The following is a 24,785-nucleotide window of genomic DNA, read 5'->3' as shown; positions in this document are numbered from 1 at the left end:
CACTTTATTTTTTATTTAAAAAACCTTCATTGCTATTTTAGTTCAGATTACTAGGGCAAAGGAGGCTTGTCAAATCCAAATGCTTTTTTAATATAGCTTAAAGTGCCAAAATCAAAAATCCAAACTTTTTCAAGTATAAAATCACTGGATTTTTCTCATTCCCGCAGAAATGTTACATTAAAAATTACTACTTTTGAAAAGTGTCTTGGACACCCCTGGAAAAAAAAGATATTTTCACATTTTAATGCTTACATTTGGTAGCAGATTTCCTCTACTTTTTAGGTTTATGTATCTTGTTTAGTTGGTTTTTAGATTTTCAATAATCTAAATAAAATGAGGCTAATAGAAAATCATAATTGCTTTATCATTCACGAGAAAATATTTTAAATATTTAATATCTTCATTATTATCAGGAGCAGGGAATGAAGATTTCCTTTAATTTGGCAATTGTGAGTTTCCTTTAATTTGGCAATTGTGAGTCAGGCACATCTTTCAAAGGGCACTGATTTTCTAGTCTAGGACCCTTGTTGGTGAGACTGAGATACAGAGGTTACTTGAAAAATATAGTGAGGTTACTCTTAACTTTTGTAAAAGTATCAGTGTGAAGTTACATAGTTTTAAATTTATGGTTTAAGTCAGATTAGGTTGTTATTCAGACTAAGTTTAAAAACTAAACATTTACTTCAAGTTAGTGTTGCCAAAAACATTTAAGGTATATTTTCATGAGATCTTAGTGAATTAGCTCCCCATTCCCCACGTTTGATAAACTCTCAACTTTCTTCTTCACCTTATTTTATTTACTGCCCTCGATTATTTAATCCTGATTATTTTCTGTTGTCCTAGTTTCTGATAAAAATTTTTATGTATGTTTTTACTCCTAAATTGAATTATTAGATTATAAGATTTTTAAGGAGATTAAATTTCTCATCTGTATTTAGCAATCTTTGTTATACTTAGGCTTTAGCTAAGAGTCAGGGAAGAATAAATTGCTTTGTATAAATTATCGTTAAAGATTAGGCACTTTTATGTTAAAAAGTTTAAGGTTTTAATATTCAAGTTGATTTTAGTTACTTAGAAGCTGACTTGGAAATTAAGGTTTGTGGTGTTTTAACTTGTTTCTCAAGTAATGTTAGTACTTAGATCAAAGAATGCGAAAGTAAATATGGCCAGCTGGAATGTTTTGCGTGGCCCAGGAACATTTAACAGATGAACATTTGTAATCAATTTGATGATAGGAGAGCACTAACTTTGAATCCCAGTTATGAGAAATGTCTCCTCCAAAATTTCCATTCTTCTCATTAGTATTAGTAGACCTATATTACCAAAAAATTGTACATATTATTGTTGCATTTTGAATTTTATCAATAAAAATTGTTGCAAATTTGTTTTCTCTCTTGTTACATAAGAACCTACATACCTAATATCTTGGACCATGCTTCTGGGTCCACAAAGCCTGAAGTATTTACTTTCTGGCCTCTTACAGAAAAAAATTGCCTGCCCATGACTTAGAGTTTTAATGAATCATACCAGCAAAGTTAGCATTTGCTACACAAATAGCTGCGTTTAATTTACATGTTCTAGTCCTCAATAATTGTTCAAGATAGGTGTAATGATCCCTGGCAATTGCTTAGGTTCTGTCTTTGTACAGATTTAGTAGATATAAAATTTACCATTAATATTGGCTTAGGAACATCATTCTTCATTTCTTTGTCACAGACAAAAATCAGGCAGCCTAAAGAAAGTTGCTTTTGAAAGTTTTACTTACCTTTTGTCTTCATTAAGGTCTCTCGAAAAGACTTCAGATAAATCATTTAGTGTGGAATAATCAGTTCAAGGGGGAGTACTTAAAATACGATTTTTAACTTAATTTGATTAATACTTAAAATGATTTACCTTATTACTCAGCATTTTGTTGAATGACCTGTTTAGGTCTTATGTTGATTTCCTTTTTGACAAATTTACATTCAAAATGGAAGTTTTCCAGTCGTTTTCCTATATAGTGTAAAAAATGCACATCTTTCAAATTCCTCCTTTCCCACTGCATTAAATTCTGAGTCTGTTTCTTAGGAATAGAATGTATTTTTAGAATTACCAAGAAGAAATGCCAGTTTGACTTAGGTGAACAATTACAGTGGTAGCAAAACAAAGCTGAGAATGTGATATCTCCTATCTGCTCATCTACAGCTGTTCTATTTTGCCTCTGGTTCTTTGTCTTGGATTTTAGCTAATGGGCAAGTCTCCAGACTATCATTGTAGTTTGCACTGTGCCTTGTATGCTCTTGACGTTCATAAGCATTAATTTTTCAAAATGAGAGACCTGTAGCTTGTCTTCCGCTTGGTAGCCTCTTTTGTTTCTAAAGATAGGAACTATGTGCTTTAGTGTGAACTTTATTTTTTGAATAAAGTTGTTACAACCCATGGTAACAACTTTATTCAAAAAATAAAGGATTGTTAGGCCCATAAGGTTTTATTAAGGTCTGGACATTGTGTCTGGCTACCCTTGAATTTTAGCTGATAAAGGGTGTTGTGGTTTTATTTGATGGTGAAAACTCATAAGCTGAGTTAAATTTATAAAGGATTTTAATCAACATTGGACATTGTCTTCATACATTTTCTTCAAAGTGCATCTCTGGGAATAGTGGGAGATAGGGAAAGTTTGGGAACAGGACTTCCCTCCCTGCCCACCCCCCCACACACCTTTTTGGAGCAGAGGACCTTCTTAAGGAGCTTGGCATCTTTTGGGGAAGATGAGACACAATAACAAGAAAACTAAGCATTGCTAGGTGAGTGGCACAGGCAAGAATATCCTTTGGTAGTTCAAAGGAGGATGCAATTACATCTATTTCTAATGACCATGGAACGCTGTGTAGGAAGTGGGCTTTGAGCTGGTACTTGATAAATAGCACTTCTTTAGGGGAGGTTTGGATGCATTCCAAGAAAGGTGATTAATATGAACAACGATCTAGTGGCAGGAAATCAAAAAGTGTATAGATAAAATAGGAGTAAGAGCAAATTAGCTGGTGCTAGATTGTGGATAGTCTTGAGTATTTGATAATGAATATATTAAATGGGGGAAGTGACATGATTGCTACACTATCAGTTAGGAGTGGGTTGAGCAATGAGTAATTATGATTTTCATTCTCATGTAAAATGCCTTAGGAACATAGTGTGAAGCTGTCATGGAGGTTCTGTTTTACTGAGTCTTCACTTGATCTAATCATTTACTGCCCAGCCATTCTTAGGAACTGGCTCTCATGCTTACAGTTTGGCATGGAAGCTAGGGTTCTAACTGCCTTTTCACGGTAGCAATGTGGAAGAAGGGATGAACAAAGAGATAAAGGCCTTTTAAAGAAGGTTCTTGAAAACTGTCATGTACCACCTCCACTTAGTAACAAGGCCACACAAGCTACAAGGGAGGCTGGAAAATGTTTTCATTCTGATAACAAGGTTCTCAGTAAGTGAGAGTTTTGTATTGTGAAAGAAAGATAGAATAGAAATTGAGGCGAGGGGTTGCTATTAGCAGTCTCTGCAACACAGGGTTAGAGGAAGATTTATCTGGTGGTGAAATGGTATGTCACAGGATGAGAGCTAGATCTCATATAGACGTGAGAGTAGTAGTTTAGACGCTGGAATTAATGTTTGCATTTTTATATTGATTATAATAATATTGAATCCAACTTGATTTCATAGTGAAAGTCATTAATGTTTTTTCATGTGAAAAGTGAGTTAGGTATGTGGCTTTGCTGATACTTAAAAAAAAGTTATAGGAGTATTGAATATCACCATCTTCCTCTTGTTTTCTTCAACCTCTTTTTTCCATCTCTGTTCAGCATATAAATGTGTTTTGGTTTCTCCTTAAAAAACAAAAATATCCTTTTATTTTTATTTTATTTTTCTTTTTTAGAAACAAGGTCTTGCTCTGTTGCCTGGGCTTCATTGCAGTGGTACAGTCATAGTGCACTGCAAACTCAAACTCCTAGGCTCAAGCAACCCTTCCACCTCAGCCTCTTGAGTAACTAGGACTATAGGTGCATGCCACCAGGACTGGCCAATTTTTAAATTTTTGCTAGAGATGGGGGTCTCGCTTGGTTGCCCAGGCTGCTCTTGACTTCCTGGCCTCAAGCAGTCCTCTTGCCATGTTCTCCCAGAGTGTTGGGATTACAAGCATTGTTAGCCACCGCACCTGGCCTTTTTTTTAAAAAAATAGAGATGGGGCCTTGCTGTTGCCCAGGCTAGAGTGCAGTGGCAATGTTCATAGCTCACTGTAGCCTCAAACTCCTGAGCTCAAGTGATCTTCTTGCCTCGGCCTCCCGAGTAGCTGGGATTACAGGCACATGCCACTGTGTCTGGCTTAATTGTATTTCATAATAAAACTATTAATAATGACTAACATTTTTTGAGAGTATACTCTGCTAAGAGTTTTACATACATCATGTTGGTTGATACAGTGACACTTAACAAGGGTAACATTATTATTCTCTCCATTTTTTTTTTTTTTTTTTTGGATGAGGACATTGAATCTGAGATTAAGTCTTCTGCTTAGTCACACAGGTGGGATTCATACTTTAGCCATCTGACCTCTTGTTTAGTTTCCTGTAGTTTCCTGTGTTCTCTTTCCACACAATCTGTTTAAAAAGAAGGGTCTGTGCTTATTGCCAATGTCCATTCCCATCTCCCTTTAACTCCTTAATTTGCTGCATTTGAAGTATGTTAAATGGTAAAAAAAATCGTATGAAGAAAAATGAAGGAAGGGTTGATGGTTTATAATTTTAAATAGGGTAGCCAGGGGAAGCCTCAGTAAAATGGCATTTGAATAAAGAACCAAAAGAGGGAAGAGAGTGAACCATATTGATATGTGAGGGAAGAATGTTCCAGGCAGAAGAAATAGTAAGAGCATAGGTCCTGAGGAATGTGCTTAGTTAGGTGTTTGAGGAACAACAAAGAGGCCAATATGGCTGAAGTAGAGGGGGAAGAATAGTAGAAGATGAGGGTATTGGGAAGTATTAGGAGGAATATCACATGAAGCACTGTAAGAACTTTGGCTTCTCCGCTCAGTTTAGTGAGAAGCTATTGAAAAGTTTTGCACAGATAGGTGTTATTATTTCACTTATGTTTAAAAAGAGTCACTCTGGCCTTGACGTGGAGAATATTGCCTGGTAAATAAGAGTAAAGCAGGGTATTTCTGATAGGAAAAAGCCAAAACATATTTCCTAGTCTCGCACACCACTCAACACTTCTGACACCACATGTGTGGAAATTTTTCCCTACACACCATCCAGTTCTGACACCAGATTCTCCAGCACACACCAATTGGGTGTCGTATAATTTCGTTAAATTCTGGCACTATCTACTAGGAGATAGTATCAGATCCCACAGGGTAAGGGCTCAGTCCCACAAGACTGCCTCTCACTTTAGATGCCAATTGTAAGTCCCAGGCTGCGACCTGTACTTCTGGCCAAATTGCTATAAACTGGTGTTTCCATGACGCCCTCCTTGAGTTTGCTTTATTTGCTAGAGCGGCTCATAGAACTCAGGTAAACACTTTATTTACGTTTACCCGTTTATTATAAAGGATATTACACAGGATACAGATGAAAAACCAGATGGAAGAGATGTAAAAGGAGATGTTTGGAGAAGGGGTTCAGAGCTTCCATGTGCTCACTGGGGTGCCACACTTCAGGCACTTCCATGTGTTCAGCTATCTGGAAGCTCTCTGAACCCTGTCTTTTTGAGTTCTCATGAAGGCTTCATTATGTACACATGATTGACTCAATAATTGACCGTTGGTGATCAGCTCAGTCTTCAGTCACTCTGCCTCCTGGGACTCAACCTTCAGTCCCTTTCCCCTTCCCACAGGTCTATTCATGCCTTGGTCTTTCTAGTGACCAGCTTCCATCCTGAAGCTATTTAGGGGGCACCAACCACCAATTGTATCATTAGCATATGAAAGACGCTCATCACTCTGAGACTGTAAGAGTTTTTTTTAGGAGCTCTGTACCAGGAAACTGGGAGCAAAGATTAAATATGTATTTCTTACCGTAAATCACAATATCACACAGGGAAACCAGTTAAGAGGCTATTGCAAGTAATTCAAGCAGGAGATGATGGTGGTCACAGTAGAATGGTTGCAGTGAAAAGCAGTTAGATATAGAATATATTTATGAAAGTAGAGCTAAAAGAATTTTCTCATGCAATTGATATATGGGGTGTAAGAGAAAAGTGAAGAATCAAAGATGACTAAGATATTTTGGTTTGTAGCTGGAAGGATGGAGTTGTCATTTTTCAAGATGGGGAAGATTGTAGGAAAATGAGGTTTTAAGTATGCTAGTAAGAGGATGTGGTGGGGGAAGCAGAATAAATAGTTCAATATTTGACTTGTTAGGATGAGATGCCATTAGACATCCAAGTTGGGAATAATGAGTAGGCAAACAAATATAGAGTTCAAGGGGAAGGTTGAGACTAGAGTTACACATTTTGAGGGTTAATCAGCATAGATGATGTATAAAGGCCTAATTAGCATAGATGGTGTATAAAGGCCTAAGATAGGATGAAATCATAAGAGTGATTTATAGGTCAAAGAAAAGTAAGAAGATCCCTGAGTCACTCCAGTGTTTAGAGGCTGGGGAGCTAAGGAGGAACTAGCAAAGGAGACTTAAGGAGCAGCCAGTGAGGTAGGACAAAAACATGGAAACTGGTATCCTGGAATCAAAGGAAGAGCTTGTAAACAACATGCCAAATGTTGTTGCTCATGGTTCACAGAAGAGCAGGACTGAGAACTGACTTTTTTTTTTTTTTTTTTGAGACAGAGTCTCAATCTGTTACCCAGGCTGGAGTGCAGTGGCACGATCTCGGCTTACTGCAAGCTCCGCCTCCCGGGTTCATGCCGTTCTCCTGCCTCAGCCTCCCGAGTAGCTGGGACTACAGGCGCCCGCCACCAGGCCTGGCTAATTTTTTGTATTTTTAGTAGAGACGGGGTTTCACCGTGGTCTCGATCTCCTGACCTCATGATCCGCTCGCCTTGGCCTCCCAAAGTGCTGGGATTACAGGTGTGAGCCACCGCGCCCGGCCTGAGAACTGACTTTTGATTTAGTGACATGAAAAGCAGTGGTAAACCTTACAGAGAGTGGCATCACCATCCATAGGGTTTTTCATGCCAGAAACCCTGGAAATCAACCTAAGTGTATTTGCCCTCATCCCATCTCTAGGCACTAAGTTCTGTAGATTCTACCTTCTCTTTCTTTTGTGAATCTGTCTTTTGTATTCCTGCTGCCACTTTATTAGTTTAAGTTCTCAACATTTTTCACCTCGATTATTGTGGTGGCATTCTGTCTGGCATTCTCTTTAATCTCTCTGCACATTGGTGCCAAAGTGATTCTTTTTGAGAGGCTAGTCTTAATCTTTCCTTCTTTTATTTAAAATTTCTCTTATGGCTGTTTCTGTCTAGCATTCAGGATACTGTTCAAACCCCTTTACATAGAGTGTAATTTTCTTCATGATAGGCTACTTTCTGCTTTTCTAGCCACATCTCCTACCACTCCCCTACCTTATGCTCTAGTCATGGCAAACTACTATAGTTTCTGGAATGTGACATGCTAATAGTTTACCTGAAATGACCTTCCTTTTCTTATTCTATCACATTTTCAAATGCAGTTCCTATTAACATGGAAAGTCTTCCTTGATTCTCCTTTTTCCGCCTGGTATATATGCTTCTCTCAGTTTCCAGAAGTACTAGCTTACAGCCTGCCTTAAAATTATATTATCCTGTAATTATTCATAAATGTGACTTTCTATCCCACTTGTCTGTAAATTCTTTTGTAGCATGAACAATGTATTTTTCCATTTTGTATTCTCATCCTGTAGACAGTGCCTAGCACCTAATAGGGACTCAGGTTTGAATGAGTGAATGAAACTCAGTCAGTACCATCAAGACATCTTAACACAGTTTGTTGAGAGTTTTTTGGTCATCTGAATGGTATTATGGGTCTGAAGGAGTTCTTGAAATTACCCAAGGAAAATATTATATACTATAAATCAAACTTGTATAACTGTGATATCCATCCATATCTAAAGGCAAAACAAATTTGCCTATTGAAGAGTAATCCAGAGAGTGCTGAAAATTTAACAAACAGGTTAATTGGCAAATGCTGCAGCAAAGAGAGACAAATATCGAAACTATATCATGTTCCAAGCCGCCAGTCAGGGATGTAGTCTCTCTTTGTACTCTCTGCCTGTAGATAACATCTACTCGGCAGCTTTCATGGAGAAATTTGCTGACTACTAGGCTAGCTTGTATTGCCATACCACCTATACTTTTTTTTTTTTAATAAAAATATCCATTCTATTTTAATGTTGTTTTCTGTGTTAGATACTGAACTCCAGGAGGTCAGGTGCTAGGCTGAATCCTCATTGCTGGGACCATAGAGGCATTCATAAATGTTAGGTGAATGAATGATTACGTCATGATGGGCAGTCAGAAAGAAATGAAAGTCCTATTTCCTATCTGTTTATATGCAAATATTTGATTATGTTGTTCTCCTCAAAACTCTTCAGTTCCTTATTTCCTGCCGGACATTTTAACACTCGGTTACTTAGCTTGCTGAGGCTTTATTGTCAGCAGCAGTAACCAGCTCTGGCTAGCTTAGACAGGAAAGAAAGTATTAAAGGAGGATTGGGTAACTCTCACACAAAATGGATGGGACGTATAGAGAGTCAGGTTTGGAGACAAGTGGGAAGTAAGGGAGTTTTGAAAGTATAAACAGTCTGATCCAGATGCCACAGCTGCTGTTGAATTTCTCTTGCTAGACTACTACTGTGACTGCTCATTTAATCACACCCACTCTTTGTTTCCCAGGATTCACTGGTCTATGTGGGAGTGTCTGATTGCTGAGTCTAGCTCTTGTACCTTTACACTGGCTACCATGGGTTTATGGAGAGGAAGAACCCATCTCTCCCTTTGGTTTTTGAAGTGGGAGGTGGAGCCCTGCATCCTTCCAAAACTCACAATGGACAGTTCCACAAAACTTGGAAACAATTCCAGCAATTGCCAGGGTAATTGTATTTTTAAAATGAGATGATGTGTGTTAGAAATAGATAATCAGTGCCATGAAGAAAAGTCAGCATAGAGACAGAGGACCTCTCAGAAACGCAGTCTTTACTTTCTGCAGAAAGGGCGCTCCTCGAAGATGGAACAATGGTGAGAGCACACTTGAACAAAGGAAAAGCAACATATTTATCCCTTATGCATTTGGGTCATCCTTACTGTCGTATCCTGCATCCATTGGCTGGAGCTGGACCTCACAGTTTTAAACTGATACCCGATTTGCTAATAACCTAAAACTTTCCTAAATAGGTAAGTGCAAGGGAGAACAAAGAAGGAGAGGAAGTTGCTTATGAAAGGTTTAAGGAAGCAATAACATTTCCAAATAAGGAAGGGGCATGAGCTATGAGCTAGGACTTGCCTGGGCCTGTCCAGGCATGCCTGAGTAAGCCGAAGCAACTAACTGGGCTAAAGTGTAAGAACTAATAGTTGATAGGAGGCTTTAGAGTAAGAAGTTATTATTTCTAGTGTCTATTGTTTGATTTTTAAACCAAGACGAGCTTTGAAGAGGAGCTTTTCTACTTTCTACATGTGTATTAAGTACTTACAATGCCCAGCACTTAGTATACATTCAATAAACAGTAGTCAGAAATACAGTATATAGTTTTGGGTCCAGTTTACCTTCTTAGATGCCTCATTTCCTTCCAACATGAAAACTCCATAAATACAAAATGTGTATGCTATTGTCCTTAAATATACCTTGTGATTTCCACCTCTGTCTTCTCCATATGCCACCTCTTTCTCTCTTTTCCATCTTTCTTCTATGGCTCTGTTCAAATCTTTGCTGCTTCTCAGTAAGAAAGAAGTGTTGGTCCATCTATTTATTATTCCTGTATGCCATCTAGTTTGGCACTTAGAATTTAAGGTAGTTTTCTTGGTATTTATATGTTATCTTTGATAAAGTAGTCTGCTAGAGGGCAAAGGGGACTGACTATTTTGGGGGAAAAAATGGTTTAGTAGAAGAAACATGAGGCTTGGAGTCAGAAATCCTTGGTTCCAGCTTAGCACTAGCTATTACTACTTGTGTGACCTTGGACAAGTTTCTGAATGTGTTCTTTTTATATAAAATGGAGATAATGCTATAGAATTTTGGTGAGGGTCAGATGAAATATGTATGTGAAGGAAAAGGCTGTGTAAACTGTATAACGTATGATTGCTTTTGTGTGTATCTTGTACCTAATGTCATGCCTTACACATAGGCTTAATGCATTAATGATAATGATTTTTTTAAATAGTCCTTTCAGATTTTCATGGCATCAAAAGACATGTAATTTTTTAATACATTTAAAAAATCATAATCAGATTGTGATGAAGATGTTATAGCTATCTTTCATTTTGTTCATGTGTAATTTAATATTCAGTGATTACTCTTGGTTCCAATAAAATGTTATATTGTTATATTTTATACTGTAGCATAATTTATTAGATTTCAAATTCCATCAGATTATTTTTGTTCAGTTAAAAAAAGAATATGATTTCTCTTGCAGATTTTGCCCCTAGAAACTAATTCTAAACAGAGTGATTTGAGAGGTTTCTGTTCAAAAGCGTATAATATGGGAATAAGTTCAGCTGGCAACTTTTTTTTTAATGCTTAGATTAGTCTTAAGAGGGAGAAAATGTACAGAGATTTTAAAATATAGTTTGTTTTTCTGAATGGTCTTTTCTTTCATCTCTCCAACATCATAAAACTTGGTAGTTAAGTGGAATATTGTGCATGAAAAGGCCCCAGGTGCAAAGTTGTGGCCCAGCAGGTCTAATGAAAGATTACATAGGCTTTGCCTCTCTTCGTTTGGGAGACCTGTGTTTTCAGTTTGTTTTAGTTATGTGACTAGCTCTTCTTTAATTTTGCAGTGAAAGAAAAGTTTCTCTAAACAATTTCATCAGTAAACAAATAAGCTTTGATGAAAACTGTTTCTATAGGAGGTTATACTGGAATTTGACAAAACCAAGTTTTGTTAAGCAAATGTATGACTTTTAAAAAGCCACTAAATGTTACACCTTACCAAGGAGTACTACAGTGTCTTAATCAGCTGGGTGATACCTTCCATTGGTTGGGTTAAACAACCAATGTTTATTTCTTGTAGTTCTGGAGGCTGGGAAGTCCAAGGTCAAGGTACTGGTAGATTCAGCTCCTAGTGAGGTCCCTTTACAGGCTTGTAGATGGCTGCCATCTTCCTTTGTCCTCAGATGATAGAGATTGAGAGAGCTGTGGTCTTTTTTCCTCATCTTATAAGGACACTAATCCCATCATAGGAGCTCCACCCTCATGACCTCACCTAAATCTGATTACCTCCCAAAGGCCCCTTCTCCAGATACCATCATACTGGGGGATAGAGCTTCAACATAGGACATTTAGGGGGACACATTCAGTTCATAACATTCAGGTGGCAAGTAAGCATATAAAAATGCTCAACATCATATATCAATAGAGAATTACAAATTACAACAACAATGATATATTACCACATACCTAGTAGGATGGTGAAAATCCAAAACTGACACCACCAAATGCTAAGGGAGGATGTGGAGCAATAGGAATTATGATGGAATGCAAAATGGTATAGCTCCTTTGGAAGTCAGTTTGGCAGTTTCTTACAAAAGTAAACATACTCAGCTGGGCGCAGTGACTTACACCTGTAATCTCAGCACTTTGGGAGGCCAAGGCAGGTGGATCACGAGGTCAGGAGATCAAGACCAAAATAAGAATTTAAGAGAAATAATGGGGCTGGGCGCGGTGGCTCATGCCTATAATCCCAGCACTTTGGGAGGCTAAGGTGGGCGGATCATGAGGTCAAGAGATAGACACCATCCTAGCCAACATGGTGAAACCCCGCCTCTACTAAAAATACAAAAATTAGCTGGGCATGGTGGTGCACTCCTGTAGTCCCAGCTACTCGGAAGGCTGAGGCAGGAGAATCACTTGAACCCAGGAGGCGGAGGTTGCAGTGAGCCGAGATTGTGCCACTGCACTCTGCCTGGTGACAGAGTGAGACTCCGTCTCAAAAAAAAAAGAAAAAGCAAACATACTCTTACTCTATGATCCAGCAATTGCATACCTTGTATTTAGCCAAGTAGGTTGAAAACTAATGTCCACACAAAAACCTGCACATGGATGTTTAACAGCTTTATTCATAATTTCAATAACTTGGAAGCAACCAAGATGTCCTTCAGTAGGTGAACAAATCAATAAACTGTGGCACATCCACACAGTGGATATTATTTATTGCTAAAAATAAATGAACTATGAACCCATGAAAAGACATTTAAAATCTTAAGTGAGTATTACTAAGTGAAAGAAACCAATCTGAAAAGGGTACATATGGTATGATTTCATATATAACATTCTGGAAAGTACAAAACTATGAGGACAGTAAAAAGATCAGTCCTTTCCAGGGGTTAGCAGAGAGAGGGATATAGAGTACAGAGGTTTTTTAGGGCAGAGAGACTATTCCGTATGATAACATAATGGTGGATACTCATTATACGTTTGTCAAAACCCATAGAATATGCACCAAGTGTGAACCCTAGTGTGAACTGTGGGCTTTGGGTGATGGTGATGTGTCAGTGTAGGTTCGTCGATTATAGCAAATGTACCACCGTGGTGTGAGATGTTGATAGTGGGGGAGGTTGTGTGTGTGTGTCAGAGGCAGAGGGTATATGGGAACTCTGTACTTTGTTCAGTTTTGCTGTGAACCTTAAACTATAAAAATTAGTCTATTTAAAAATGTTTATGGTGGAAAAAAAAGCCTTTCAATTTAGCGATCAGGCCAGATCTTCTGACATCAACCAGTATACTGCAATTCAATTCTGGCACTAACCATCCTGAAATAGTGTCAGACTCCACAGGTTCAAGGGCATGGTCCCCAACAAGACTGCCCCCACTTCAGACACCAGCTGCAAGTCAAGTTCCCAGGCCACTCATACTTCTTGTCAACTGGCTCCAAATCCAGGGAGTTCCCAAGACCATTCTCACTACCTCGCCATAAGATTTCCCTCACTTCAGATGCCATTTGCAAGTTCAGGGATCTCCGGGTCACCCATATTTCTGACCAACTGGCTATATATTCAGAGGGGGTCCTAGAAGACACATACAGCAAGGTCTCGAACAGTCCTGAATGCAGAGCTTTTATGCCCTCTCCCTGTATACTTAGAGCACATTACCTTCCCAGCACATTAGTGGATTCACCAACCAGAAAGCTGTCCTTCACTTCAGTGTCTAGAGTTTCTACTGGGACTTCATGATGTAGGCTTGATTGATTGAACACTGACTAATTGATTGAACTAAATTTTTAGCCCCACTTTCCTCCTAAGAGATTGGGCTGGGCCAAAGGTCCGCAATCACACAATTAGTCTTTCTGGTGACTAGCTGCTGTCCTGAGTCATCTTGTTAACTAACATAAACTCTGGTGTGAATCAAGGGGCTTATGAATAACAAAGATACTTCTGTCACCTGGGAAATTCCAAGCATAAAGCTTCTTGCCGGGAACCCAAGACAAAGACAAATTCAGCACCAGGTGTTGAAAAAACAGTAGCTCTTGGTAACCTAATTTTTTTCAAAAGTATATAATGGAAAGCTGAGGTGACTGAAAAGTATTTAAGATTGAAAGATTTAAGAGGAAAAACTGATTTATTGATCTCTGTTAATCTAGTATTTTAATAGTTTAGATGTTTTAGCTATGTAAATATGCAGTTTTGAATTTTGTATGTATGATTTTATGCATAAATATATTTCTTTGATAAAAAGAAGAGAGGACTTTACTTGGAAAGATCAGCCATAGAACAACAGAGGACCCTTTCCAGTTTTTACTACCTCACACTGTCAAACAGATGACCTTAAAAACAGTTTTTGTCTGAGCTCTAGGTCATTTCATTGGACTTAATTTTCCTTTTAATAGCAAGTTGTTTCAGAGTGTTTTAGGTATCCACTTTCTCTAAGGAAGTGCTTAGTTATATTTTTCTCTTGCAGATTGATTATACCGGAACAGAGCCTTCCAGTCCCTGTAATAAATGTTTATCTCCGGATGTGACACCTTGCTTTTGTACCATTAACTTCACACTGGAAAAGTCATTTGAGGTCTGTGTTTCCAAGTAATGTGCTAGAAAAGCCATGCTTTAAAAAATACTGATACTGTACTAAATGTCTTTTACAAGGTATTTTCCTTTTATAGAGAAGTCTCTTTAATTTACTGGAGTTTATAGGCTTTTGAGGAAGATCGTTTTGTGTGTTTGGCTGTTGGATTTTGCTGTCTGGTAATTAAATACATTTATTTGAATGGTTTAGTTAGTACTTTGTAGACAAAATTTAAGATATTGTATTTTATCCTTTCAATAGATAATTTTATGACTGTACGAATCAATTTTTTATCAAGTTTTATATACTTGTATTTTTAAAATTATTGCTCAAATTGTTGTGCATACTTACGATACTAAAGCAAGCTTTACTTTAGAAAATAAATAATAATTCTCCCATTACTTAATTGAATTATTTTTATGACATATGAAGCATTATAAAAAATGCAAACACTTATTAAAACCTTACTGATCATTTATGTTTTTATAAGTAGTTAGAAATCCATCTGTTTGCATTTACACTGCCATTCTGAACACATGCTAACGGACATAAAGATTCAGAATAGGCATGTAAAGACCACTCTGTATTCTCCTGTGCCTGAAAATTGAGCTTAAAATAATTATTCTTAAGGGAGCAAAACTGCGTTAATACATGCCAACTTTTTAGATTTTCTGAATTTAAGATTTTCTAAAGGTAGTGATGACTTTAATAGTCCCTAATAGTTGGTTGCCATCTAGTGGTTATAGATGCTCTTGCACTGACATAAAGGACAGGATAATGCTGCTTTTGAATAATACATGAAACCAAATTTTGTAGAAGACAAATGTAATTATTTAACTTTGTTTCAGCAGAAGCAGAATATACATTTAAAGTATCTTTACAAGTCCATGATTTTTCAGTGTGATGGGCAGACAATAAAGATGCAATAAATTCTGCTTTTGTCAGAACAGGCAGAATTGAAGAAACGAGAGACTAGTAGTGATATAGAAGCTCTATTAATTTTCTCTCCCATTCAAAAAACAGTTCAGAACTTGTTTTTTGCAAAGGCAGTCAACCTCAAATTCATTCTCTTGTGGACTCTGTGTTTCTTCACAAGCTCAAACTTTGAATTGGACTAAACTCTTCAGGGAACTTCAAGTAGGTTATTTTATCTCAGTGTTCATTCAAATAATCTCTTTTTCAGTTTACAAATTGAATTTACTGTACTGAATCTCGAGGTAATATTTCCTTTTAAAAAAGAATATTCATTTTCTCAATTTCTGTGATGTAATTTTGATATTCCCTCTCTTCCACAAGAAGGTTTCCATGTAAACATTTTCTTTATATAGAATGGGAAAATTTGCATGGTTTGACATTTGAAAGTCAAGCATTAAATAAATGATAGTGTATATAAAAATAGCAAATCAAATGAAGTCTACTTATAATGTTACTGAATTACTTTTAATTAAGGATAAGAATATAGAAAATAGAGGTAGCAACCAGAAAGGAGAAAATAGCTTAATGTTTGCTACTTCTAAAAATTTTAATCATTTAAGATGGCTTCTTAGCATCTTCTAAATAATCGTAATGTTTATAGGTTACCCTTCTTTCCCAGGTTATTTCAAAGTTGGCTCTATTAAATATATTAAAGTACTTTTCTTGATTATTATAAAGTGGCTTATTATCATAGAGACTCTACTAATTAGTAGTTTATTAACTCATAATATTATATAGTGTCCTCTTGAGGAATTTATTATATCCCAATTCAAGTTCAGAATTCACTTGGACAAAAAAAATGAAAGTTTCAACTGCACGTGGTGCTACAAACCTGTAGTGCACACCTCCCAGTGTCTAGGGACAGAGGCGGTAGAACAGCTCAAGCCCAGGAATTAAGGGCCAGCCTGGGCAACATAGCAAGACTCTAGTCTCTGGGAGAAAAAAAAAGAAACAAGTTTGACCATTATTCCTGTGAAAAGTTGATGCTAACTGGGTGAAGACCAGTTTGAATTAGAGAAAATTTTAAATTGAAGGTAGCTCAGAGTAGGCTAATAGATTCCTTGAATATTCTTTTTTAATGTAAATAGTACTTTTTTGACGTCTTTAAGGATAGTTTTAAAGTTTACTTGTGGCTTTTTGTAACATACTTTCTTTAGCCTTATTTACAGTTGTGCCATTTTAGATTGCTAAGTACTGGTGGAATTTACTCCACTACGTATCACAAATTGTAAACTAATAAAAGTCCAAATTACGTAGCTTTTATGTACACATGAAATAAGTTTATACATAATAGTTTTTATATGAAAATTTTTTCCCTCTCTGTTTCTCTAGGGCAATGTGTTTATGTATTATGGACTGTCTAATTTCTATCAAAACCATCGTCGTTACGTGAAATCTCGAGATGATAGTCAACTAAATGGAGATTCTAGTGCTTTGCTTGTAAGTAAAATGATAAATATGAAAATATGATACCTGTAAAATAAGAATATGTAGTAACTGTTCAGTTAGAATTGTTAGGATGAAATTAAAGTGTTGTCATTTATAGTTTGTATAGTGAGGATTTTTTTTCCCCCGAGATGGAGTCTCACTTTGTTGCCCAGGCTGGAGTGCAGTGGCACAGTCTCAGCTCACTGCAACCTCCACCCCCCAGGTTCAAGCAATTTTGCCTCAGTCTCCCGAGTAGCTGGGATTACAGGTGTATACCACCACACCCAGCTAATTTTTGTATTTTTAGTAGAGATGGGGTTTCAACATGTTGGCCAGTCTGCTCTCAAACTCCTGACCTCATGATCTGCCCACCTCGGCCTCCCACAGTGCTGGGATTACAGGCATGAGCCACCATGCCTGGCCTGTATCATTAGGATTTTTAGTTAAAATATTTTTTCCTGGAATTTACACAGATGCATTGATGCCCAGACTGGTTTGGAAATCTGTGGACTAGGGGATCTTAGCTTCTTTACTGTTCTTCAGTTTTCCATATTAGTGGTTAGTGCCTATGTATTTTTTTTTATTTTTTATTTTATTTTATTTTTTTTGAGACAGAGTCTCACTCTATTGCCCAGACTGGAGTGCAGTGGCGCGACCTCGGCTCACTGCAGCCTCCACCTCCTGGGCTCAAGTGATTCTCCTTCCTCAGTCTCCCGAGTATCTGGGATTACAGGTGCGCATCACCGAGCCCAGCTAATTTTTGTATTTTTAGTAGAGATGGGGTTTCGCCACGCTGGCCAGACTGGTCTCAAACTCTGGACTTCAGGTGATCTGCCCTCCTCGGCCTTCCAAAGTGCTAGGATTACAGGCTTGAGCCACCGCGTCCGGCCCTAAGTATTTTATGTTACTGTTGCCAATGCAGCAAAGATTCAGAGGCCCAGAGCAATTTAGGATTTCTTAGAATTAATGAATCTCTTAGAATACAATTTAGGACTATGTTGTGAGCAGCATGGGCCTCCGAAATGTAAAATATAACTGCTCTAGGTTATCTTGATTGGTTTTATTGCTGATCATCAGTTGCTGATGTGTGGGATTTTAAGCAATACAAGTCTACTTAAAGATTCCTTGGTATGCACAGGGTTCTGGTTAGGCCTATGATATTTTGAATCTATGTGGGGTTTATTCCATAGGATCCAATTTTTAGCACTCAAATCCAGAGAAGATGTTGTACTGTGAGATACACCAAGTTTCTAGACCTTTCTGAATGTGTTTTTTAGGGATTATAGATTGTGTGTGTTCCAAAACCCCAGAAATGGTGGCTGATTTACAATTATTTTATTTATATATGTGCTCTGTTCACTGAGGGTAAAGAAAACTGAAACTGATTCTTTTCTTCCAAACTGTAAGCAAAGATTTCAGGCCACACCAGGAATAGATCAACTTTTTCTGTAAAGGGTCAGATATTATGTGTAAGGCCCTGTACAATCTGGCATCAGCCTTATTATCTTATATACTATTTTTAATACATTAAACAAGGCCTGGCTGCCCTGGGCCTTGTTTGCTGCTCCCTAACCATGCATTGTGACACAAGTAATCTGCTCATTTTGCCATTTAGCATTTTATTTGCTTAGAATGTCATTTTTACTGTTTACCTGGAGGTCTTCTCATCTCAAGGCCTGCTATTTTTTCTAAGTGCCCTTCCATGCAAAAATGTGCTTCTTTACATATTTACTTCATTTATTTTTTTGTTCCAAGTCACTACCACTTTTTGCTTGGATGAACAAATTGTGTCTCACATCATCCAATCCTGCTCCTTTCCAGGCCATTCTCATAGCAGCTATAGTGAGGTTTTTAAAAAGTATAAATATCACTTCCCTACCTAAAACCTTTCAGTGGTCATATTAGCACTTGTAGTAAAATCTCAGGATGATCTGAGCTATGCGTAATCCTCTTATCTCATCACATATCATCCTCCCTCTTGGCATGCTCCAGCTACATTCACCATTACCTTCACAGAAATAAGTTCTTGTTTAGTGGCATGTGGTGTTCTCTTTGCTTAAAACTCTCTTCTGTCTTCTCTTTACATGGCTGGCTCTTGGTCTTTTTTTATGTCTTAACTTAAATGATACCTCCTCCAGAGTCAAACTTTTCATTACCATAGATTCTAAAGCAGCTCCTCCTATCCTTTTTCCATTAAATACTCACATAGCCTCTTCATAACACTTACTGTAATTTGTAATTACATATTTGCTTATCTGTTATCTTTCTTTCCAGCTATACTGTAAGCTCATGAAGGCAGGGAGCATGACTTTCTTTAATCACTGTTTACCAAGTGCCTGGCTCGTGCTTGCACATGGAAGGCATTTAATAAATATTTGCTGAATGAATGTAGACATCTTCATCATGGCTCTTATTTCGTATGATAGTTGGTTTTGTAAGGGTCTGCTTCCTCTGTTACATTTTGAGTTGCTTAAAAATAGGGATTGTATTCTTTTCGTTTTTCTGTTTTTAGCACCTAGTATTGTACATGCTGCATATTAGGTACTCATCAAATAGCTTTGGTTTTTTTTGTTGTTGTTGTTTGTTTGTTTTTTTTTGAGACGGAGTCTCACCACTCTGTCGCCCAGGCTGGAGTGCAGTGGTGCGATCTCGGCTCACTGCAACTTCTGCCTCCCCGGTTCAAGCAATTCTGTGCCTCAGCCTCCTGAGTAGCTGGGATTATAGGCCCCCACCACCATGCCTGGCTAATTTTTGTATTTTTAGTAGAGACGTGGTTTTACCATATTGGCCAGACTGGTCTTGAACTCCTGACCTCGTGATCCACCAGCCTCGGCCTCCCAAAGTGCTAGGATTACAGGCGTGAACCACTGTGCCCGGCTTGTTTTTGTTTTTTTCTGAGACAGGGTTGACTTTGTCACCCAGGCTGGAGTGCAGTGGCACGATCTCTGCTCACTGCAACCTTCGCTTCCTGGACTCAAGCAAACCACCCACCTCAGCCTCCTAAGTAGTTGGGACTAAAGGTGCACGCCACCATGCCTGGCTAATTTTTTGTATTTTTGTAGAGATGGGATTTCGCCATGTTGCCCAGGCTTATCTCGAACACCTGGACTCAAGGGATCCTCCCGCCTTGGCCTCCCAAAGTGCTGAAATTAGGGGCATGAGCCACCGCACCTGGCCCTCATCAAATAGCTTTTGTAAGCCAGTTAATGCAAAGTACCTAGCATTGCTTAGTTTAGTACCTGACACATAGATAGTAAATACTATTTTCCTTTCTTTTAAAACTTCCTTAAGAATTTAGTGGCTAGCAGATATATTTGCCCTAATGTTAATAGCTTTATCAATACAGATGGTGTAGGGACCAAAAAGCTGAGAAGTCAAATATTGAAGAGACTTTATGAGATACCTACCACAGACTTCCTTAGCCTTATCTTTTCCATTCACACAAGTGCTTTTTTCCAATCTAGACATGGAGAATATAGATACAAGTCAAGGTTAGCTGGTAATGAAATAGTCCTAAGAGGTCTAATTAGGGTCTTCTTAATTTCAAATTGAGATTATCTTGGTATGTTTATGTGTTTTGAGACATGGCTTAATGTGGCGGGAGGGTCCCAGCTCAGACAGACCCCTAACCTCAGACTTGATATGATCTCTAGTTGAATCCCATAACTGCCACACCTCTTTAAGATCCTCAGTAGGGACTAAGTCAAAACCAAATCTGGACCACAGGCAAATGTTCTGCCTTGTCAGCATTTTTGTTTTTCTTGTACCTGGATGCACAGTTTAAAGATTGATATATTCTAGGAATCTGCACTAGACTCCTTCCTTCCTTTCTTAGATATAGGATTTAACCCCAAATCACAAAATTTCAGATTGTGTAGTTGGACATGTTTATTTTGCGAGGCCCAGTTAAATTAAAGGAATTGCCCAAGGAACTAGAACCTCTAGCCTCTTTAGTTCCAGTTTAAGATTTTCTTGTTATATCACAACTGGATTGGCAATAGACCATTTCTTAATTTTTCTTGGGCAGAAAACCCTTTGTGGTAATGTTTCTGTGATAAGAAAATCAAAAAGATGTTTATTTGATATATGCATATATGACAAAACATATGCAAGTAAAGGTTATATTAAAAAGGTAAGGCAGTAATGTTCAGAATACATTTTGAATATTTAAATGTGGTGTTATCTATAGCCTACTTACATTACAGACCTGTGTATTATAAGTGAGAAAAATATAGGTGTTGAATTCTTAATCAGTAATTTAGGGATAGCTCATAGTTCTCCCAAAGGCCTGGATAATAATTTCTCTCTTCTTTTCCTTGTAAAAACCAGAATCCCAGTAAGGAATGTGAGCCTTATCGAAGAAATGAAGACAAACCAATTGCTCCTTGTGGAGCTATTGCCAACAGCATGTTTAATGGTATGATATAGATACAAATATAGACATATATAATTAGGACAATTTGCATAATTTCATTACAGATTTGGTAGTTTAGTAAACATGAATGAAATTGAGAAACTCAAACATTTAAGACTAAATCGAGTATTGAATGGGGTATTATAATGATTTGTGATTTTCTTTTGAGCATACTTACATTTTAGAGTGGATTTCTGTCTCTGAGAAGAAAGAAGCAGAAACATTCTGCTAATTTTATTTCATATAAAAATAAAAGTCAGGCTGACCTTCCCACTGACTTCATTTTTATCATTGAAAAGGAGCTATAGTTGATCATTTAGAGCAGCACTATCTGATAGAAATATAATGTGAGCTATAAATACAAGTCCTGTAGGTAATTTTACATTTTCTTTCTTTTTTTTTTTTTCCTTTTTCTTTTTTTGAGATGGAGCGTCATTCTGTCGCCCAGGCTGGAGTGCAGTGGCGCGATGTTGGCTCACTGCAACCTCTGCTTCCCGGGTTCAAGCATTTCTCTTGCCTCAGCTTCCCCTGTAACTGGGATTACAGGCGCCCGCAACCACGCCTGGCTATTTTTTTTGTATTTTTAATAGAGACGGGGTTTCACCATATTGGTCAGGCTGGTCTTGTATTCCTGACCTCGTGATCCGCCCACTTCGGCCTCCCAAGGTGCTGGGATTACAGGCGTGAGCCACTGCGCCTGGCCTGGTAATTTTAAATTTTCTAATAGTCATATTTAACACTATGAAAAGAAACAAGTGAAATTAATTTTAGCAATATGTTTTATGTAACAGTATATCCAAGATACTGTTATTTTGGCATATAATACTATATAAAAGCTGAGATACTTCATATTCTAATTTTTTATACTAAGTCTTTGATATGTGATGTGTATTGTACACTTATAGAACATACTCATTTGGACCAACCACATATGAAAGACTCAGTAGCCCTGTGTGCCTAGTGGCTGTTGTATGAGACAATGCAAACAGAAATGGATAAGCAAGAAGCTATTGGGGATGCATTATTGGAAGGAAGGAAACGCAGATTTACCTTGCAATTATAGTTGGGTTAATATTAAAACATTTGATCTTACTGCATGTCAGCTAGCCTATGGGTAAGTGAATTAGAACTCTGTTAAAGGAAGAGAAGTCCATCTAGAATTATAAAGTTACCATAGTTAATCCACATAGGAATAAAGAACAAATGTGAATCATATGCCTACTCTGTCGCAACCACTTTTGGAAACAAATATCAGGTCCTTATTTCTCATAGAGTTAAGCAGATGCTATGAGTTTTCAAGAGATAGTTAGTAATGTCTTTCTTTGCTTGTGTTTAGATACATTAGAATTGTTTCTCATTGGCAATGATTCTTATCCTATACCTATCGCTTTGAAAAAGAAAGGTATTGCTTGGTGGACAGATAAAAATGTGAAATTCAGAAATCCCCCTGGAGGAGACAACCTGGAAGAACGATTTAAAGGTAAAACATTACTAATATCCCTTAAAAAATTAAACCAGGAGTTTTAATGAAGTATTTTAAATTTTCTATCTTCAGAATCTTAAAGTTTATGCTTTGAAAAACACAATTTTTCTTTCCTCAGCTTCATACCAAGTTAGGTAAATGTTCTAATGTACTAAAATTCTAAAGGAAATGTATACTTTTAATTATGAATTCAGTTTCTGTGATGTCTTATAAGCATTTCAGCTATAATATTTTAAAATTGCAGCAAAGCTTCTTTTGAATAAACTCCCATTTATTATCCAAATTTATTTGTTTCTCCGCCACTTTAATTTCACAATGTAATATTTTGTCTCCTTATCCCTTCCCCACTCCTTTTAAGGTACAACAAAGCCTGTGAACTGGCTTAAACCAGTTTACATGCTGGATTCTGACCCAGATAATAATGGATTCATAAATGAGGATTTTATTGTTTGGATGCGTACTGCAGCATTACCTACTTTTCGCAAGTTGTATCGTCTTATAGAAAGGAAAAATGATTTACATCCAACATTACCAGCTGGCCGATACTCTTTGAATGTCACATACAGTATCCTTTTTTGGCTGGGTATACAGATTCATAGAGCTTGAAAGGAGTCGAGTCCAACCTTATATCTGTTATGTGGCATGTTACCTTGTGCTTTAGTTTTGGTCTCTGCATTTTTACAAAAGTATGTGTGGTATATGTGAGAATGTATTTTTAAATTTACGTCTTCTAGAAATGTTTTGAATTCGCATATACTCGGTACTGGGGTTTGAAGCATATTGTTTGGTAAAATTACTTAAAATGTAGGTGCTTGTTTTATTAACAAGCTAGGTATTTTTACAAGGGAGATTGTAATTGGGCTTAATGTAAAGGCCAATGAGAGTACCTAAAATTGGGTGTTGAGTGGTACTAGGCTGTTTTAATATATATATTTTAGATATTAAAAATCAACGGATGTGTTAATTTGTATCAATGTAATTGTTCATGATTTTGATCTATTGGTAGTATCAAAACATTTTATTATTAGCTATATTATTCCAGATTAATAAGTTCACATTCAGTGCTGATAAATACATTTATTCCACTCTAACTATGTGTTAACACTGTGCTGAGTATTTTCCGCTCATTACTTAATTCAGGCAGCAGCATATTTCCCTATTATAGACCAGAATACAGGAATATCGAGCACTTAAGTAACTTAGCTGACTTTACACAGGTAATAGTAAAGAGTTGAGGTTCATAACTAGGCTGTTGACTCCAAAGGCCATAATTTTACTCTCAGCTACCAACATAGCCTGCGTCTCAGCTAGTTCACTCAGTTACACCAACCCATATCTGCATAGATGCAGTCTTTTTTAGGAGGGAAATACTCAGTAATTTCTTTTATTCTAACCAAAGTCTTTGCATCCTTTAATCTGGAGTCTATATTTTACATACACTGTGAGTGAAGAGATCTCTCAATATTAGAATCGTAAATGTTTGCTGATCTTTGCATTTTTATTTCCATAATCCAAATGAGTCATAATCCATATGGGTTTTGGTTTTAAAATGGATTAGTAAATGGTTAAATTAATAGACCCAATTTCAAAATAAGGTTTTTTTTGAATTCTAGTCTCTTGATGTTGCACCTGAATACACAAGTAAATATGGCCTGCTATGGCAGGCTAAAAGTGACCAAGTTTTTGAAACTAAATCCACATTGGAGCAGTTTTGGACAGACAGACCCACTTCAAGTGCTGGTAGAAAGAACATTATCCTGAGGAGATAGTCAAACTAGAGAGTAGCTCTGTTAAAATTAGCATCCAGAAAATCTCTAGAGAGTAAGGGCAAATTTAGCAACCTGTAGCCTAAGGCACAATGAAGGGAAGTCTGTGAAGCACTGAGGAATTTTTAGTTGATAGATGATTTCCATACAGGAATTCTGCAGCAGGGTCCCAGGTTTGAAAGAACTATCTAAAGGAATGCATGATATATGGCAGATTGAGAAGACTTGATAAGACAGGAATTTGGACCTGCAAAACATCAAGGGTTAATTATCAAAATTGGGCATAAGGTGGGAACTAAAGACTAGAATGATGGCAGAAGCCTGTTTCTTTAGGTTTGGGAGACTAGAGAGAGACTAGCATGGGTAATTTGATACTGTATCCCACAGAATGTTGGGTTAGCTAGAGGTCTTAAAATCATTCCTGCCTTAGTTTAGGGTTGATTTAAGAAGTTAGCAGAACTGAACCTGCCATTGGGAGTTAGGGACCCATAGGGACCCATCTGTGGGGATGGAGAGTTGAAGAAACTAGAGAAACAGATGGGGCCTAACCC

The 24,785-nt window shown here is 37.3% G+C and overlaps 1 protein-coding gene across 1 annotated transcript in view; it reads left to right on the top strand.

Moving 5' to 3' along the window:
- The window catches only part of TMEM30A (transmembrane protein 30A), a 33,346-nt gene that overhangs the window by 4,470 nt on the left and 4,091 nt on the right, over positions 1-24,785 (top strand). The window contains exons 2-6 of the mRNA XM_004044303.5: positions 14,064-14,171; positions 16,476-16,583; positions 20,901-20,988; positions 22,322-22,465; positions 22,827-23,033. Of these exons, the coding sequence (XP_004044351.2) occupies positions 14,064-14,171; positions 16,476-16,583; positions 20,901-20,988; positions 22,322-22,465; positions 22,827-23,033 (655 nt within the window). The remainder of the gene's footprint in view (positions 1-14,063; positions 14,172-16,475; positions 16,584-20,900; positions 20,989-22,321; positions 22,466-22,826; positions 23,034-24,785) is intronic.

Source organism: Gorilla gorilla, chromosome 5 (genome assembly GCF_029281585.2).
Source record: "Gorilla gorilla gorilla isolate KB3781 chromosome 5, NHGRI_mGorGor1-v2.1_pri, whole genome shotgun sequence".
Taxonomy (NCBI): domain Eukaryota; kingdom Metazoa; phylum Chordata; class Mammalia; order Primates; family Hominidae; genus Gorilla; species Gorilla gorilla.
The sequence above is the reverse complement of the archived record's forward strand: the minus strand, read 5'-3'. Positions and strand labels throughout refer to the sequence as shown.